The 17,380-nt window shown below is 51.1% G+C and overlaps 1 protein-coding gene across 5 annotated transcripts in view; it reads left to right on the top strand.

Annotated features, from left to right (window-relative positions):
• Positions 1 to 14,283, top strand: part of DIS3L2 (DIS3 like 3'-5' exoribonuclease 2) — a 196,215-nt gene extending 181,932 nt beyond the window's left edge. For all 5 annotated transcript variants that reach the window (XM_083503943.1, XM_083503946.1, XM_083503944.1 and 2 more), the window contains 7 exons: positions 852 to 1,035; positions 1,699 to 1,785; positions 5,936 to 6,083; positions 6,649 to 6,779; positions 6,960 to 7,064; positions 10,644 to 10,745; positions 13,778 to 14,283. In XM_083503943.1, coding sequence (XP_083360069.1) covers positions 852 to 1,035; positions 1,699 to 1,785; positions 5,936 to 6,083; positions 6,649 to 6,779; positions 6,960 to 7,064; positions 10,644 to 10,745; positions 13,778 to 13,876 — 856 coding nt within the window. In that variant the 3' untranslated portion in view covers positions 13,877 to 14,283. The remainder of the gene's footprint in view (positions 1 to 851; positions 1,036 to 1,698; positions 1,786 to 5,935; positions 6,084 to 6,648; positions 6,780 to 6,959; positions 7,065 to 10,643; positions 10,746 to 13,777) is intronic.
• The last annotated feature ends 3,097 nt before the right edge of the window (positions 14,284 to 17,380 follow it).

The raw sequence follows: 17,380 nt of genomic DNA, 5'->3' as shown, positions 1-17,380 counted from the left end.
ACTTTGGGATCAAGGGCTTCTGGGAATCATAGAGGTGTAGAGGTGGAGGAGACCCCGGGGGGTCATCTAGCCCAACCCCTGCAATGCAGGAATCTCAACTAAAGCATCGCTGACAGACAGCCATCCAGTATCTTTGGCAATTCTCAAATTATTCTCAAGATACGCTTTTTGGGTCCTCCTCAGCGCTCCCTGCTCCTCCTAATACAGTGGTTCTCCATCCGTCCGTCCCCCCAGGCCACACTTTCAGAATAAAAATTTGCTCATGACGCACCATTTTTTTTTTATTGATACAAAATACATTGGCAAACAAAAAGCAGCAACTCCCAGCAGTGCTTGATTTATAACATAGGTAAAGGGACCCCTGACTGTTAGATCCGGTCATGAACAACTCTGGGGTTGTGGCGCTCATCTCGCTTTACTGGCTGAGGGAGCTGGTGTACAGCTTCCGGGTTATGTGGCCAGCATGACTAAGCCGCTTCTGGCAAACCAGAGCAGTGCACAGAAACGCCGTTTGCCTTCCTGCCAGAGTGGTGCCTATTTATCTACTTGCACTTTGATGTGCTTTCAAACTGCTAGGTTGGCAGGAGCAGGGACTGAGCAACGGGAGCTCACCCCATCGCGGGTATTCGATCTGCCCACCTTCTGATCAGCAAGCCCTAGGCTCTGTGGTTTAACCCAAAACCACTAAAATTAAAGATTATTTCTATACTATGCTGTGCTTTACTACAGTGAAATGCTTACCTGTTTCTTTGATTGCCCTTGAATCTTCCTGCCACCCTTGCCACCCTCTCCTGCTACCCTCGCTCTCCCTTTGAGAACCACTGTCCTAAGGGTTCCTTCCTCCCCTCCAGGCTGGTGGAAGAGTTTATGCTGCTGGCAAACATGGCCGTCGCCCACCAGATGCACCGCTCCTTCCCGTCAAAGGCCTTGCTGCGCCGTCATCCTCCGCCCCAGAGCAAGATGCTCAAAGACCTCATGGATTTTTGCAGCCAGATGGGCCTGGAGATAGACTGTAGCTCTGCCAAGGCCTTGCATGTGAGTCTGTGCATGGGAGATGCTGAGAGCCAGGGCCTCTGCGGGCTTGGGGGGCGGGGGCAGGAAATGCGGCTGCCTCTCCCTAGACTTGACAACTTGTTTATTTTTTTAAAAAATGGATTGTTTTATTGTGTATTTTAATCATGGATGCTGATACTTTAATGTGTGCACGGTTGGTTTTCGTGCTTGCAAACTACATTTGGCACAAAGTGCTACATCAATTAATAATAATAGTAATAATGACTCTTGTAAGGGTTTTTTCAGTGGCTAATAATCTCCCTGTGCCATGCCGCTTTTTAGAATGTCCTGACACTTGGAGAAATGGCTGCCGGCAGCACGTTTTGCAAGAGAGGCGAGAGCAAGTGGTGCCTATTATTATGCTTGCAACGATGATCGCTGTGCAATTAATATTACTATTATTAATGCCCAAGGTGGCGGGGAGGAGATTCCCATTAAGAGTCCAATAAGAGGCTGCCTTCATAATAGAGGCCAGGCTTGAGGGAGGGACTCCCTTGAACCCAGGCTCATTCTCTTAAACCAGCCTTCCCCAACCTGACGCCCTCCAAATGTTGCTGTGCTCCAGCAGCCGGCATCGCCAAGGGTCAGGAAGGATGAGAGAAGTCGGGCAACTTCTGAGACCTTTTCCTTTTCTCTTCTCGCCAGGAAAGCCTGAACAAAACCTTTGGAGCGGACAAATATGCCGAAGCGAGAAAGGAGGTGTTGACCAACATGTTCTCCCGCCCCATGCAAGTAAGTGGGAGCCTCAGTCACTGCCACCGACGGCCGTGTCACAGAGCAAAAGTAACTCCTTTTTTATAGCAGAAATAATAATAATTATAATAATTTTTACCCTGCCCATCTGGCTGGGTTTCCCCAGCCACTCTGGGCAGCTTCCAACAGGATATTAAAATACTGTAATACATCAAACATTAAAAGCTTTCCTAAACAGGGCTGCCTTCAGATGTCTTCTAAAAGTCTGGTAGTTGTTGTTCTCTTTGACATCTGGTGGGTAGGCCTTCCACAGGGCGGGTGCCACTACCGAGAAGGCCCTCTGCCTGGTTCCCTGTAGCTTTGCTTCTCGCAGTGAGGGAACCGCCAGAAGGCCCTCGGCACTGGACCTCAGTGTCCGGGCAGAATGATGGGGGTGGAGACGCTCCTTCAGGTCTACTGGACCGAGGCCGTTTAGGTCTTTAAAGGTCAGCACCAACACTTTGAATTGTGCTCAGAAATGTACTGGAAGCCAGTGTTGGTCTTTCAAGACCGGTGTTATGTGGTCTTGGTGGCCACTCCCAGTCACCAGTCTAGTTGCCACACAGGTTTGGCTGAGTGTCAGGCCCAGTGAGCCCAGCAGTTCATCCCCGGTGGGTTTTGATCCAAGAAATCAGTTGCCTTGTAGCCCCTTCAGCTTCCGATGCCTCCTCTTCCCTGTCTTCTCCCTCTCCCTTCTGCCTTCCTAGTTTCTTTAGACCTCACCTAATCAAGCCCACAATGCGTGTGGATTCATTTTTCAACAACCCATGAAAGCGCACACCTCTATCAGCTTGTTAATCTCTTAAGTTCCCACAATAATCTGAGTGGAGACTAAATGGGCTGTTTTTCTACTGATTAGCTTACGGAACTCACTGCCACAAGGAGTGGCAGTAGCCACAGCCTAGGAAGCCGCCTTACACTGAGATAGACACTTGGTCGATCTAGCTCAGCACTGACCGGAAGCAGCTCACTGGGGTCTCCGCCAAGGACACCTTCCTTGTGGGTTCCAGCCTCCCCTCCAATGGAGGTGGGTGTGGGGTAGGGAAAAAACAACATGGGGACTCTGCCCAGCATGTGAAACTCAGGAACCGAAGCAGAAATGGGGTCAGTCTAGATCCCGGCTCCTGGTGTGTGGCTGTGTCCCGCTTCCTCATGGGAATATCAGCCTTTGGAAACTGCCTCCTCCTGCCCAAGCCTCCCCATGGCAGGGGTTTTGCCGTGTTTATCCAAAGCCCCAGAGCAAAGCAGCCTGACCTCCTGCGGTTTAGGCAGCCGTCTCGAGGAGATTGCGCCTTTCCACAGAGGAAGGCGGTCTGCGCTGAGTGGGCCTTGATTTATTACGGGGCTGATCTTTAGATCGAAAGCCGCTAGGAGCAGGAAGCGCACGGTGCCAAGCACTTCCCTCGGTCTCTGTGAGTGATTGCATCAGGAGATGAAGGATGACTCCCGTTGCGGACGGTGAGAGAGGCAGGTGTGCGCCTGTGCGTGTGTGGCTGCGCAGGAACCCTGCCGACGGGAAGCTGTGCTCCGCAAACAAGGTCGAGGGGACCTTGGACCGCTCCGAGGTGGATTTGGAGAGCCGAAAAAGGCCAATCCCCTGGCTCCGACTCCCTTGCTCCGAGACCCGTGGCAGCCCCAGCGGAAATCCTTCCGTGACGCGCAAGCCCATCTGTTCAACCGTTTGCCTGGTTCCCCTGCCCCATCCATCACCTGGGCTTGCCCTGCCCCCTCACAGGCCCAGCCGTCCCTCCTGCTTTGCTTTTTTCCAGCCCCCTTTGCCTCGGACGAGTCTGGCTGCAAGAGGAGGTCACGCTCCTGAGTTTGGCAACGCGAGAGATGAAACCGAGCCTGCCTAAAACTCTGGAGAAAAACGACCCATTTTGACGTTCTGTTTCCTTCATCCTAATAATACTTGCTGCTGATGCTGCATTTATTTTATTATTCATTTATATGTTAGCCCTGTCACTCAAACAGCTCTTCCGTCAGATAGATCACACTTGCATTATTACTCTCCACTCCCAGACCCCCATTTCAGAAAGAGGGGTGAAGAGAACAGGGGTTTCTTTTCTCAGCTGCCCCTTCTGTGATACGGAGGCAGGGCTAAGAACACAAGAATAACCCCGCAGGCCAATGACCCATTTGGTCCAGCATCCTGTTCTCACAGTGGCTACCCAGAACATCACATCAAATAGTTGGAAGAGATTCAAAGGATCCTTAGCCCAACCCCCTGCAATGCAGAAATCTCTGCTGAATTATCTGTGGTAGATGGCCATCCGACCTCTGCTTAAAAACCTCCAAGGAAGGAGAGTCCACAACTTCCTGAGGGAGGGAGACCGCTTCTGTAAGTAGCTCAGAAGCAGCATCCGAGCCCAAGAGCCCTCTCCCCTCCTGTGCCTCCAACTGTGGCAGCAGAGGTATCCCTCAAGAGTCTCCTGCTCCACAAATCTTCTAGGTTGGTGGTGAGCATTGCCTCTTGTGGCAGCGAGTTCCGCAGTTTCACGATGTGTTTTGTGAAGAAGTACAGTGGTACCTCGGGTTACAAACGCTTCGGGTTACAAACTCCGCTAACCCGGGAGTAGTACCTCGGATTGCAAACTTTGCCCCAGGATGAGAACGGAAATCACGCGGCAGCAGGAGGCCCTGTTAGTAAAAGCATGCCTCAGGTTAAGAACGGTTTTGGGTTAAGAACGGACCTCTGGAACAAATTAAGTTCGTAACCCGAGGTACCACCGTATTCTCTTTTGTCTCTCCTGAATCTTCCAGCGTTCATGAAGCAGACCAGAGCCATAACGGCTTATGATCCTACCTGGGCCTACCTTGTAGGAGGGTTGTAAGGAAGACAAAGCTGATGAAGAAGTGAGTCCCCAACTCAGCCTCTCAGCCAGAGGAGGTTGCACTCAGTTAACATTTCCACTGCTAATCCCACGGATGAGAACCCAACGTGCAGCTTCCTTTTCCCCTTCTCTTTTCTAACCATTAGTGCAGCAACGGCAGCTAGCAAGTGCTTAACAATATCCAGCCTCCTCCTTGCCTTGAGCATCCGTTCTCCAAAAGCAGGCATGTCGAGAAAGCAAGAGGCGGTAGCTGTTCTGCTTCATTAAATGCTTGATGGGCAGTTGTCAATCAGCTGTCAGCACGGCAAGACGGCGGAGGAGGAAAAGCTGTCAGAAAAGAGATGGGTGTTCAAGCCCTTTTCTGGTGGGGCAGAGTGGGGTGAATCCTGTTCCAGGCACTAATCCAGCCTTCTCCAATGTGGTGCTGTCCAATGATTTTGGACCACAGCTCCCATCAACTCCAGCCGATAAAATCCCTGGAGAGACCAGGTTGGGAAAGGGCTGCATTAAGGTGTGACAGACTAGTTGGTCACAGAGAAATGGTGGGGGGCAACTCCCTGGGGTCCTGGGTGCCCGAGCACCGACAAAATTCCCCATGAAAGGACTGGGCACCCACAAATTTCAGTGCCAGGGCCATGCACGCTGCATGGCACCCACGGACCCAGGCACCCACGGTCACAGGGCCAAGCTGGCACTCCTGGTAAGAGGCAGCATGAAGAAGGCTCAGAGCCCAGGGAGTGGTGGTGGGATGGCAGTGGCAAAGAGGAGTCCAGACTCGGAAGGAGAAACTGAAGCAGGCAAGGGGAACGGGTGAGGCCAAGAGGCAGAGATGAGTCCAGCTGGTGAAGAGTCACAGGTGTCTCCCCCTCCTGCTGCAACAAGCACCCCTCCCTGCTTGTCTCCCAGAACCAGAAGAGGCATGAAAAGGGCAGGGCAGCAGCAGGCTTTGTGCGGGCGCAGTCTCCAGTTGCTTGGAAAAAAGCCCTAGAGGTGAGGGCTGTGGCGAGGCGACTTTTTCAGTCTCGGCAACTTGATTCATGGGGATGAGTTGCTGTCCTCTTTAGGCTTGACACCCAGCCAAGTCTGTGGAGATTGTTCTTTTGCTAATAAAGAGTTAACTCCAACTTTGAACAGTGTGATTTACTGCCGGCTCGCTCCTTGACATTAGGAAATGGAGACATTTCCACCACCACGTGTGGATCACAAAGCTTTGCCATAGGGAGCCACTTGTGTGACCGTGCCCCCTCTTTGGGCCTTGTTCTACCTCCCCCCCCCCCTTGCAAGAGCTCTGACCCGCCTCCTTTCTCTCCTCGCAGATGGCTGTGTATTTCTGTGCCGGGACCCTGGAGGACGAGACCCTCTTCCGCCACTATGCCCTCAACGTGCCCCTCTACACCCACTTCACATCGCCCATCCGCCGCTACCCGGACATCATGGTGCACCGACTGCTCTCTGCTTCCCTGGGTGGGTTCCCCTGGGGAGATGCCCCCAGCTCCCCCTCCCTGGGGTCAGGCTGGGCTGCTCAGGAGAAGGGAGAGGGGCTGGGCCACTGCATGACCTGCCCTGCTGGGTCACAGCAACGAGGGTGGCATCCTGCCCAGGGTGGGGCTGCCTATTGGTGTCCTCCTCCTGCATCTTAGGGTTGCTCTTGTAGAACTCAGCCGGGGAGATGATTTGGGGGCTGCAGAGGGGGAATTAGGGTGACAACTCCTTTGCATCCCTTCATGTTCCAGCTACTAGCCAGGAGGATAGGGGGATCCTGTGCTCCAATCCTGCTTGTGGGAACAGGATGCTGGACTAAATGGGTCTTTGGCCTGATCCTGCAGGGCTCTGCTTATGTTCTTACGGGGAGCTGTTTGGCAGAAATCGCAAGCCCTTGTGTTAATGGAAAAGCAAGTTGGGATCGAAGCCGCAGGCCCCCACCTCCTGGTGTGGCCTCAGATGCAGCACAGTCCCTGCAGCCCCCAAGGGGGTGAGCTGGTTGCTGCTCCCTCTGCCTCTTCTGACGACCCCCCACCCCCTTTTCCAGGTGATGGCCCTGCCCCAAGGATGGAGGAGGCCGATATCCAGCAGCAGGCTGAGCATTGCAACGACAGGAAAATGGCTTCCAAGCGGGTGCAGGAGCTCAGCGCCGATCTCTTCTTTGCCGTCTTTGTCAAGGTGAGGCGAGGCAGCCCTTGGGGGTGTGGTGGTGGGGCTTCTCCCTCCCGTTTTCCTTGGGTCTTTTGCACAGCCCGTCTCTGTTGCCTGGGGTGTGGCTGGGCAATATCCCAGGGTCCGCTGGGAAGGAGGGTCTTGTGTCCGCTCTGCTTAGCGCACCCTCCCTGTCTCCCCTCCCAGGAGTGCGGCCCCCTGGAGTCGGAGGCCATGGTGATGGGCGTCCTCAATGAAGCCTTTGACGTCCTGGTTCTGAGGTTTGGCGTCCAGAAGCGGATCTACTGCAACGTAAGTGTCCCTCTCCCAGCCGTGCAGGCGCCCATGGATCCAATCATGACATTGGCTTGAATGTTTTTAACTCAGTATAGATTTTTGATTTAACTGTGCTGTGCTGCCTGGTTGCTTATCATCTCCCTGCGTCGTACGTCTTTGGGCTCCTTGGGCAGAGAGGCAGTTTGTAAGCAAATCCCCCGCCAGGCCTGTGCCGGCAGCATCTGCAGCTCCTTGCAGGCCCCAGGCGCCCCTTGGATCCCTGGAGAACGCAGTCAGGCGGTGCATGCATTTTATGTAGTAGTAATAATAATAATAGTACAGTGGATGCTCGGGTTGCGAACGTGATCCATGCGGGATGCATGCTCACAACCCAGGTCTGCGTGTCTGCACACACGCGGGTTGCGATTCGGCGCTTCTGTGCATGCACAAAGTGCAATTTAGTAATCCGTTCCGGTACTTCCGGGTTTCAGCAGTCCGCAACCCAAAATAATGCAACCTGAAGCGGCTGTAACCCGAGGTATGACTGTAATAATAAAATAAAATAAAATAAGAAGTTTTTTGAGTAAGTATCATTTCCCAAATAAAGTTTGAAGAATTCAGGATGTTCGCCCCACCCCCAGCTACAGAATTTGGAATGCCAAGGAACCCCTCCCCATCTTGATGCCATCTTGGCTAGTAGCGTCTTCCAAGGGCCTCATGCAAGAGATGTTCCTGTCAGATGGTGTCCCATAGCCTTCAGAGTGTGTGGGGCGGGGGGGGGGGGAGAGCTCACTTGTAATGTTACAGTTACTATGGACAATATGGATAGATATACAATAGAGATTACAATATAATACGCAGTAGAAAATGTTGGCAATAGGACCCATGGAGGGGATGGGGGGGGGAGTCTCCAGATTCAGAGAAATCTCTTTATACGGATATATATTTGGTATTGTTTAAATTAATAATAATAATAATAATAATTTATTTATGCATCAAACATTAAAAGCTTCCCTAAACAGGGCTGCCTTCAGATGTCTTCTAAAAGTCTAGTAGTTGTTATTCTCTTTGACATCTGGTGGGAGGGCGTTCCACAGGGCGGGTGCCACCACCAAGAAGGCCCTCTGCCTAGTTCCCTGTAACTCCGCTTCTCGCACCGAGGGAACCACCAGAAGGCCCTCGGCGCTGGACCTCAGTGTCCGGGTAGAATGATGGGTTCTTTGTAAAATCAAAGAAAAATGATTTCAAAAAAGAAAAAAGAGTAGGGGCCCCTTTAACTGCTTCTGCAGTCCGCCTTGCCCCATCGTGGTTCAAGGGCTGCGCTTTTCTCCCCTTGGCTCTCTTTAAGGCCTGTTTTCTCAGTCTCCGCTCCTCCATCTGTGAAATGGGAGTGAGGCAGGGCCGGTGTATAAGAGACACTCGAGAGAGAGGCATGCGTCTTAGTCAAACACGGCCAGGGCTAGGTTGCCATTCCGAGCAAGCGCTGGGTCTGAGGGGTTTTGGGGGGACCCTGGAGCTCTCCAGTTCTTGGAGACGCAGCAACCGTCTTCTCCAGGCAGCTTCCCTTCCCCATCCCCTGTAAGTCCTCTTTGCCGCCATCCCGGCTCGTTTGCCTTCCCTAATTGCTGTTTGGGGGGCTCTTGTGCCTTGGCGTTCGGCGATAATGAACCGTCCTCAGCGCAGCTGCCTCGAGGGGGTGCCTCCGACTCCTCCGCCCGCCATCTGCCCCTCCATCAGACCCTTCCGGGGGGGTCGTTATCCCTTCGCAGCAGCCATAAAACTGAGGAGAGGCGGCGTGGCGAGGGCTTTTGCCTCTTCAAACGAGGGAACGGGGAGACCTTGGTTTTAATTTCGGCTTCGGAAACGGGAGCTCAGGGGCGCTGGGCACTCGGTCCGCTGTTCCCTGGCACTTGCGAGAGGTAGAAGCTTCTGCCAGCTACAAGGTTATGTGACATGGAAGGGAGTCGGGGGGACAATGAGAGGGGGGGGGCCTCCTGGGGCTTCTGCTTTGTGGGTTTCTTGTGCTTTGCACAGAGAGCTCTCTGGACTTAGAGAAAAGATTTATTTATTTTTTAATTGCAGATGGAATCTGTACACACACAGGCAGACTCTCCTGCCTTATAAGCCGTCGCTCACCATGGGGACGGCCTATCTGATCAATGCAGACTTTCAGTCATCCCCTTTTAATTACATTTGAAGCAAGGGGTGCCTGCAGCAAATTGTTGCAGTTCAAAAAGGCTCCCCTTCAGTGTCCCAGTCAGTCGACCATTCCCTATTCCTGGACACTCCATTACATTTCCTCTGTTTTGTTCGGTTTGCTGGGCTTTTGTGGGGGGGCAGTTTCCACCAACTGTCAGTCAGTGTTTTGTGGCCACTGAGCCCACTCAGTCCTCATTGGGCTATTTTGAGGCGTGTGCCCCCCCCCCCCCAGTTTTCCAGCTTGCTGACACCTTCCTTCCCTGTGTGGGTGTTGCACTTTTGGCAACATCAGCATCAGCAGCCATGCCTGAACATCAGAAATGGAGTGAATGGGGGGGGGGGTAATCCCTTGAATCCCGGGGTAAATTACTCCTGGCTCCAATCCCTTTGAAACCAGCAGCCAGCCTTTCTGTGGTTGTTCTGCACCTAGGCTGAGCTTTGGCAGGAGCTGTCTCACAGAACCAGGGTGGTTGGCGGTGGGTGAAATCAGGAAAACACTTGAGGAAGATACACCTGGCCCATTCCAGACCCCTCTGCTCCCTGAGATCCCAGGGATATGCCTTGCCCAGCCTTCACCATTCACGTGTCTTCCAAAAGAATAGGACCACAAGTCCCATCATGCAACAGCCAGAACACCCACTTTAAATAATAATAATAAATAATTTTATTTATACCCCACCCTCCCCAGCCAAGACCGGGCTCAGGGCGGCTAACACCAGGTATAAAAACAATTGATTAAAATACAACTTAAAAACAAGATTAAAATACAACATTAAAATGCAGCCTCATTTCAGTAGAAACTCAAATCGAAAACTTTTTGGGGATGAAAACGTCAAATCTTCCCTAAAGCCAACTATCCAGACTGGTCCTACGTGGGCCAGAAAAAAGCCAGAGAAGTCCCTAAATAGGAGTTCCATCACAGAAGGAGAAAGGAAAAAGGAAAGAGGGGGAGGGGATCAAGTTGATTCCAAGCCAAAGGCCAGGTGGAACAACTCTGTCTTACAGGCCCTGCGGAAAGAAATCAGATCCTGCCGGGCTCTGGTCTCATGAGGCAGAGCGTTCCACCAGGCCGGAGCCAGTGTTGAAAAGGCCCTGGCTCTGGTTGAGGCTAATCTGACTTTATTAGGGCCCGGGACTTCTAGGGTGTTGCTATTTATGGACCATAAGGTTCTCTGTGGGGCATACCAGGAGAGGCAGTCCCTTAGGTACGAGGGTCCTAGGCTGGCATGTTTTGATGGTTGCACCGTTTGTGTGTTTCCTGCCCTTGGGGAGGAAGGACAGGATAGAAATCTAATAAACGTGAATAACGTAAACGCAATAAATGGCCGTCGTAACAACAGCTGCACCAGCACCCGATCCCACGTGCCGTTCTGCATGTTTCCGTAAGAGCACCTGGTCTCTTCTTTCCTCTTGCAGGCCCTGCCGCTGGTGGGCTTCCAGTTCCAGAAGCTGGGCAAGAAGCCGCAGCTGACTCTGATGTGGGAGCCAGAGAGCTTGGAGCAGGATGCTGTGCAACAGGTAAAGCCCCCTGCCCGCCCCAGTCCTTCCCTTCCCCAGGAGTGTGGGGCATGGCTGTGGGTGAACGCAGGAAGTTGCCTCGTTCCTTTCCTATTAATTCCTTCCTGATACTTTTAACCAGGGGTGCCATCAGGGGATTGAACCAGTGGCCTTCTACATGCAAAGCAGGTGTCCTACCGCTGCACTTGCAGCCCCTCCTCCTGCCTCTCGCTTGCTTGCACCCTCACTCACTCACTCTCTCTGTTGTACGTTAAGGTGCAACTGAGCTTGCACAGAAGAGGACTCTTGCATGAGTTAAGACAAACGGACTTGGCTGCCTCCAGATTCCCAGACTATCCCTGCACTTGAACCTCTTGAGTTGACCTCTTTGATGTTTAGACTGGTGCTTCTCAGGTTGCCTCATGCTTACAGCTTCTTCCTTCTTCTCTCTCCGTCCTAAAGATCAGAGGTCAGGCTGCAGCTATCCTCTGAGAGAGCAAATAGCAGGTGTGGCTGCCTTGTTCTGCTACAGATGGCTTAGACTAGGTAGAACTAGGAACTTTTCTGTCCAAGTAGAGTCAAACCTCGGTTCCCAGACACCTCCGTTTTGGAATGTTTCGGCTCCCAAACACCAAAAACCTGGAAGTGTTCCGGTTTACGAACGTTTTTCAGAAGCCTAACTTCCAACGCAGCTTTTGCTTGAGGGCAGAAAGCTCCTGCAGCCAATCAGAAGCCACACCTCGGTTGTCAAACATTTCGGAAGCCAGACGGGCTTCCAGAATGGATTACATTCGACAACCAAGGTTTGACTGTACAGTGGTACCTCGAGTTACATACGCTTCAGGTTACATACGCTTCAGGTTAAGAACTTCGCTTCAGGATGAGAACAGAAATCGTGGTCCAGCGGTGCAGCGGCAGCAGGAGGCCCTATTAGCTAAAGTGGTGCTTTAGGTTAAGAACAGTTTCAGGTTAAGAACGGACCTCCGGAACGAATTAAGTACTTAACCCAAGCACTCTCTCTCTCTCTCTCTCTCTCTCTCTCTGCGTGTGTGTGTATGTGTGATTGCAAGTCTGCTGTCTAACCAAGATTCACTATCTTAATGATACCAAAAAGGTTTCAGTGGGTAATTGGAACCAAGTACGCCAATTCTGTCCCTTCCATTCAAGCCCATCCACATTACCTCCCGGCCTGCCAATTTGTGGAGTGCCCCCTTTGCTCCTCTGGCATTATGGACAATTCCCCAAAACTGATCAGGTAAGGGCTGTAGTAGCCCATCTGCTTTACCTGCAGACGGTACCTGGTTCAATCCCTGGCGACATCTCAGGTAGGCCTGGGAGAAGACTCCTCTCTGAAACCTGTGGAGCTGCTGCCAGTCAGTGTAGACAGCACTGAGCTAGATGGGCCAATGGTCCAACTACGCAGAAGGCAGCTTCCTGTGATCAGGGCTGTTTATGTTGCAAACCGCCCTGTGATCTTCAGAGAGAGGACAATGTGTAAAATTAATTAATAAAAATGATGGAATTTAGGCTCATTCGCATCACTTGGCAGCTGTATTGCCTGACTTCTTTGCAATGGCTTCCTGGTTAAGCCCTCTTCCCAAAACTTAATTGACACACCGTTTGCTCCTTCCCCTTCCAGGCTGTTGCTCTTGTTGTTCTTGTCTCATCTCTCCTCCTGGGGAGGCCACGATCCCCACCCTTCCCACTGTTCTGTCCTAGCATGCATCCTGCTCTGCCTCCAATTCTGGCTGCAGTGCTCAGATCCAAGAACCCTTGCATGCCACACACACACCACTCCTAAAACAGATTTCCTGCGACGTGGTGTCAGATGCTTTAACAGAACCTCTCTCGATCTCTCTCCCTCTCTCTTGTGCGTGTCCCTTGCATCCATTAAATCAGTAACTCGGCCACAGGGAGGCATTTGCTGGGTTTGATTAAGCTCTGCTCTGGTGCCAAGCGCAAGTTGGCAGCCCTCCCTGCAGCGCCCTGGCTAATTGTTTTGCAGTCCTTGGCAAGGGGCCCCTGGTCCTGCCACCTGGCTGGGAACGAGGGACGCTGGGCGTAAGGCAAAGGGGGCTACTAATGCACACGCAGAGATCCCTAATCCTTCCGAGGAGATGCTTCTGCAAAGTAAGGCAGAACCAAAGGGTGGAGCAATAGGACTGTCTCTTGCCAGAAGAGAAACTTCCCGGGACCTTCAGCTCACATGCTGCCTGTGGCCCACAGCGGCATTTCACGCGGCCCCCAGTGTCATCAGCTCCAGAGAAAGGAAGACCCTGCTTCCCCCCAAGAACTACTGCATGCACTGAGCTGTGGTCCTTCCCTGAAGAATCCACAGGGACATAGGAAGCTGCCTTATACATACTGATGGAGTTATACCCCTGCGCCCCTCGTTGTCCTTTGCCATCCACACAAAACTAAATGGGGCTTAGCACTATAATCTTTGGCACCGGCCTTTTTGCACCTTCCTGCCTGGGTAGTGCTTGTTAGGTATTCTAAGATAGACTGCCTCTGTGTAGAGAGGTTCTGTTTAGCTACCAAATACCTTCAGATCAGGGACGCGGGTGGCACTGGGTTAAACCACAGAGCCTAGCACTTGTTGATCAGAAGGTCGGCGGTTCAAATCCCCGTGATGGGGTGATCTCCTGTTGCTCGGTCCCTGCTCCTGCCCACCTAGCAGTTCAAAAGCACATCAAAGTGCAAGTAGATAAATAGGTACCGCTCGGGCGGGAAGGTAAACGGCGTTTCCGTGCGTTGCTCTGGTTCGCCAGAAGCGAATTAGTCATGCTGGCCACATGACCTGGAAGCTGTACACCGGCTCCCTCGGCCAGTAAAGCGAGATGAGCGCCGCAACCCCAGAGTCGGCCACGACTGGACCTAATGGTCAGGGGTCCCTTTACCTTTACCTTTTACCTTCAGATCACCTTCTGTGAACTTCCTGCTTTCCTAGACCAGAAGGGGTGTCTTTCAGGGACATCTCAGCCTTTTCGAATCAATCACTTGCCAGCCAGCTAACCTGCTGCCCTTCTTCTTCTTCTTCCTTGTCGCTCAAGGTCATTACTGTTTTCACCTTGGTGGAGGTCGTCCTGAGGTCCGACAACGTCCCCTTGAAGTACAGTGCGGTGCTGAAGAGGCCTGGCGGCGAGGAGTGACCGGCTCCCACGTCCGGAGATGGATTGTGCCCAGCTGACACTGCCAAAGCAACATCCCAAAGGGCCTCATCCTACAGTGACTCTCTCTCCTGGAGAAAGTCGGGCTGTGGGCCTCTCGTTATCAATTTTTGCGAACGGGTTTTGTTTTATGTCTGGATTTTAACCCAAGCCAGCAGCAGCGGGGACGGCAGCCCTCCAGGCATCCCCAGCTGCTGCAGGGACCTGAGTCCCCCTCGGCTCCTGGCTTTTTAGACCCTCCTTTTCTTAAACAAGCCCCTTGCAAAGGACACAGAGGAGCTGAGAGCAGCCCGTGGTGGGATTCCTGTGCCTTAAGGCATTCCTTGCTTCTGTGTTTGTGGCTGTGGCCATGCGGGCGTAATAAAAAAAAAAACCACCTTGGCCAACAACACCCGTGTGTGCGTGTGTGTGTGTGCAGGTTTCCGTCGTCCTGATTTCGCTGGCATTTTCTCATTTGACATTTCAACACGAGAGGAAGTTCCGAAACAGTTGTGAAGCAGCAACGGTGCTGTTATCTTCCTCTTTCAATTCCACACACCCATCTCCATCCTCTGCAAAAACAGCACCGTCGCTTGGGAGAGAAACGACGGGGACAAACAATAAATCTGGTTGTGTGTGTTTTAGCCAGTTGAATCAGGGCTGGTGAGTGTGGAGGGGGGACTAAAAGAAGACTGGGAATTTTGGAAGAGGGCTGGAGCTCTCCCTACCACCACTGCCGCCCAGAGAAGAAAACCTGCTAGGAATTGGGGAAATCAGCAAATGGAGAAAACAAGTTCTTACATTTGGATGAAAGTAGAACTCATTGTCCCCAAAGTAAATAGAAAAGATTCAGAAATTTGGGGAAGTGGCAGGATTTAAATTAAATTGGAATAAAACCCAACTATTGGTCAAAAATTTGAAGGAAGAAGAAAAAAAGGATTTAGAGCAAAATATTGAGATAGAAGTCCATAAAAAGGTTGAGTATTTAGGGATATGGCTAACATCAAGAAATACCTTTTGGGGGAGGGGGGAGGGAAAAATGGGGGGGTGAGGATGGTGTATTTTTGATAAATTGTTATTTTGAAACTCCTAATAAAAAAAAATCTTTTTTAAAAAAGAAAGTAGAACACATTGTAGGAGGAGAACCTTCTGGGATCACAAACCCATAGAACTGCAGACCTGGAAGGAACCACGGGGGTCATCTAGTCCAGCCCCCTGCAATGCAGGAATCGTTTTGCCCAACGTGGAGTTCGAACCCATGACCCCGAGAAGAAGCTAAATGCCAATGGGATGGGGTAGTGTGCAGTCAGCCAAGGGGCCACCATCACTTTGAATGCAGTAAAAAAAGCAGCGTAAACTGTTTGCAGTCGGAGGCAAGCGAAAACCGCACCTATTTTGTGTGAGAGGAAAGGCGGGGGTGTACTGCTTGCTCAGTTCAAGGAATGTGCTTCATGCTTGCTGCAGAGAAAAGGGTATAGTCAGGACACACTTCCCCACCTCAAATATTCTGAAAATATTGCAACACTTTTCTTACCCTTGGTTAAACTCATTTACTTTATCTGTATCAATTACCGTATTTTTCGCTCTATAAGACGCACCAGACCATAACACGCACGTAGTTTTTAGAGGAGGAAAACAAGAAAAAAAATATTCTAAACGAAATAGTGGATATATGATTTTTGTGGTTCATGCTGTGGCCACAGACATGTGATCTGACAGTGAGTTTGGAGTAGCCCAATGCAAAAATCCTGAGGATCCATGTGGATCCATGCTTTGTAACCACGGAGGAGGGAAGGAAGGGGAACAATGGATCCTCTGCTCATGACTGCAGCAGATCCCCTCCGCCACCCGCAGGCATTCGCTCCATAACACGCACAGACATTTCCCCTTACTTTCTAGGAGGAAAAAAGTGAGTGTTATGGTGCAAAAAATACGGTATGTCATCTGTGTTTTGATCCTGACTGGGACAGGTCACAGCTAGGGCTGGGCGACCCCTGGTTTTCAACAGTGCGATATATCACCAGCTAAACATTGTGGTATACCGATATCACCATGTCTGAAATAAGGATGGAGCTGGTGTGTGTGTCCGTGTGAAACTGCAGAAAAGCAGAATTTAGCTCCCTGTGCGCCTGCTGAGTTAAATCCTGCTTTTTTCAGGGTTTGGGGATGCCAGTGCAAGCTGGATTGGACTCCCTGTGCATTAGCTGGTGCTCAGACCTCCTTCTACAGTCACGTCTCCACTTGCCAGGAGAAACATTATGGTTTCATAAACCAGTTTGCCCCCTTCTCAATTCCCCCTCCCTCCGCTTTAGTGGCGTAACATTCAGCCAAATGAAGAGTTCTGCTGGACTCAAAAGCTCGCTCCCTATTTTGTAACGTTTTTCTGGTTGCCCGTAATAATGGGACTTCAGAGCTTTTCGGGGGGGAAAGCGGCAGTTCAACTCTCCACCTTGCATGCTGATGCCATCTTCCTCTTCCCCTGCTTTGCTTCTCTCTAAGAAAAACTTAATTCAGCTAGAAAATAGCACCCCAGGAGATGACGACGTTCCTGTTATGAAATATAAATGGTGGAGCTCCAGCCATACCCCTGGCACTCAACCCAACGCACCTGGGAATATTGCTCCTTTAATTCTCCTCTGTCCTCTCAACATAAGACACCCTGAGACAGCTCCCTGTCAGGCCTCATTAGTAGCATTGCAGGATTTGCAGACTGTGAGTCTCCCTGCTTCCTAGCTAACACACAGAAATATGCAACCTAGAGGCTGTTTGTTTTTATTGACATCCCGTGGTGTTCGCAGCTGGCACTACCCGGGCACAGACTTGCTTTGCTTCAGCATGCCGTGCGTTCGGACCACACCCTGCACCGAGGAGACCACTGTTTGCAACAGCAGAAAGATTGAAATAAGCTGCCATCAGATTTGTGCAGGAACTTGCCACGATGACCTTCTCTGGGGAGCTGCCATTGCTTCTTGCTTCCTTCCTCAAAGTACAACCCAAGGAAAGTCCCATCCAGATAATTGTGAGCCTGCCGGATTGGGCCAATAGCCCACCTAGTCCAGCATCCTGTTCTCACAGTGGCCAACCAGAAGTCTGTGAGAAACCAGGGAGCAGAACATGGGCACAGGAGTTCTCTCTCCCCTCCTGCGGTTTGGAAAGGAAATAACATCCCAGCAAAAAGGGAATGGTTAAGTAAACTATGTGAGTATCTGGAGTCAGCAAAATTGACAGATATAATAAGGCTTAAATCTAAAATTATGGTACAGAAACAGTGGGAATGCTTAAATGAATATTTACACCAACGGATCAAACACGGAAATTTGGTTGTGCTTAGACTAACCTTGTGAAGAATACAAAGAATACAAAGATTAGTCGGACTATGAAAGAATTTAAGGAAAGGAAGTGACTGAAGAACAGATGTAAAGGTGAATTAGATAACCAAGAGACGTGTGGTGAATGCGGTGGAAGTCTTTTATAATATTTTAACTAGGATTTATATATCGTAATGTT

Source organism: Podarcis liolepis, assembly GCF_965112155.1.
Source record: "Podarcis liolepis genome assembly, chromosome: 5".
Taxonomy (NCBI): Eukaryota; Metazoa; Chordata; class Lepidosauria; order Squamata; family Lacertidae; genus Podarcis; species Podarcis liolepis.
The sequence above is the reverse complement of the archived record's forward strand: the minus strand, read 5'-3'. Positions and strand labels throughout refer to the sequence as shown.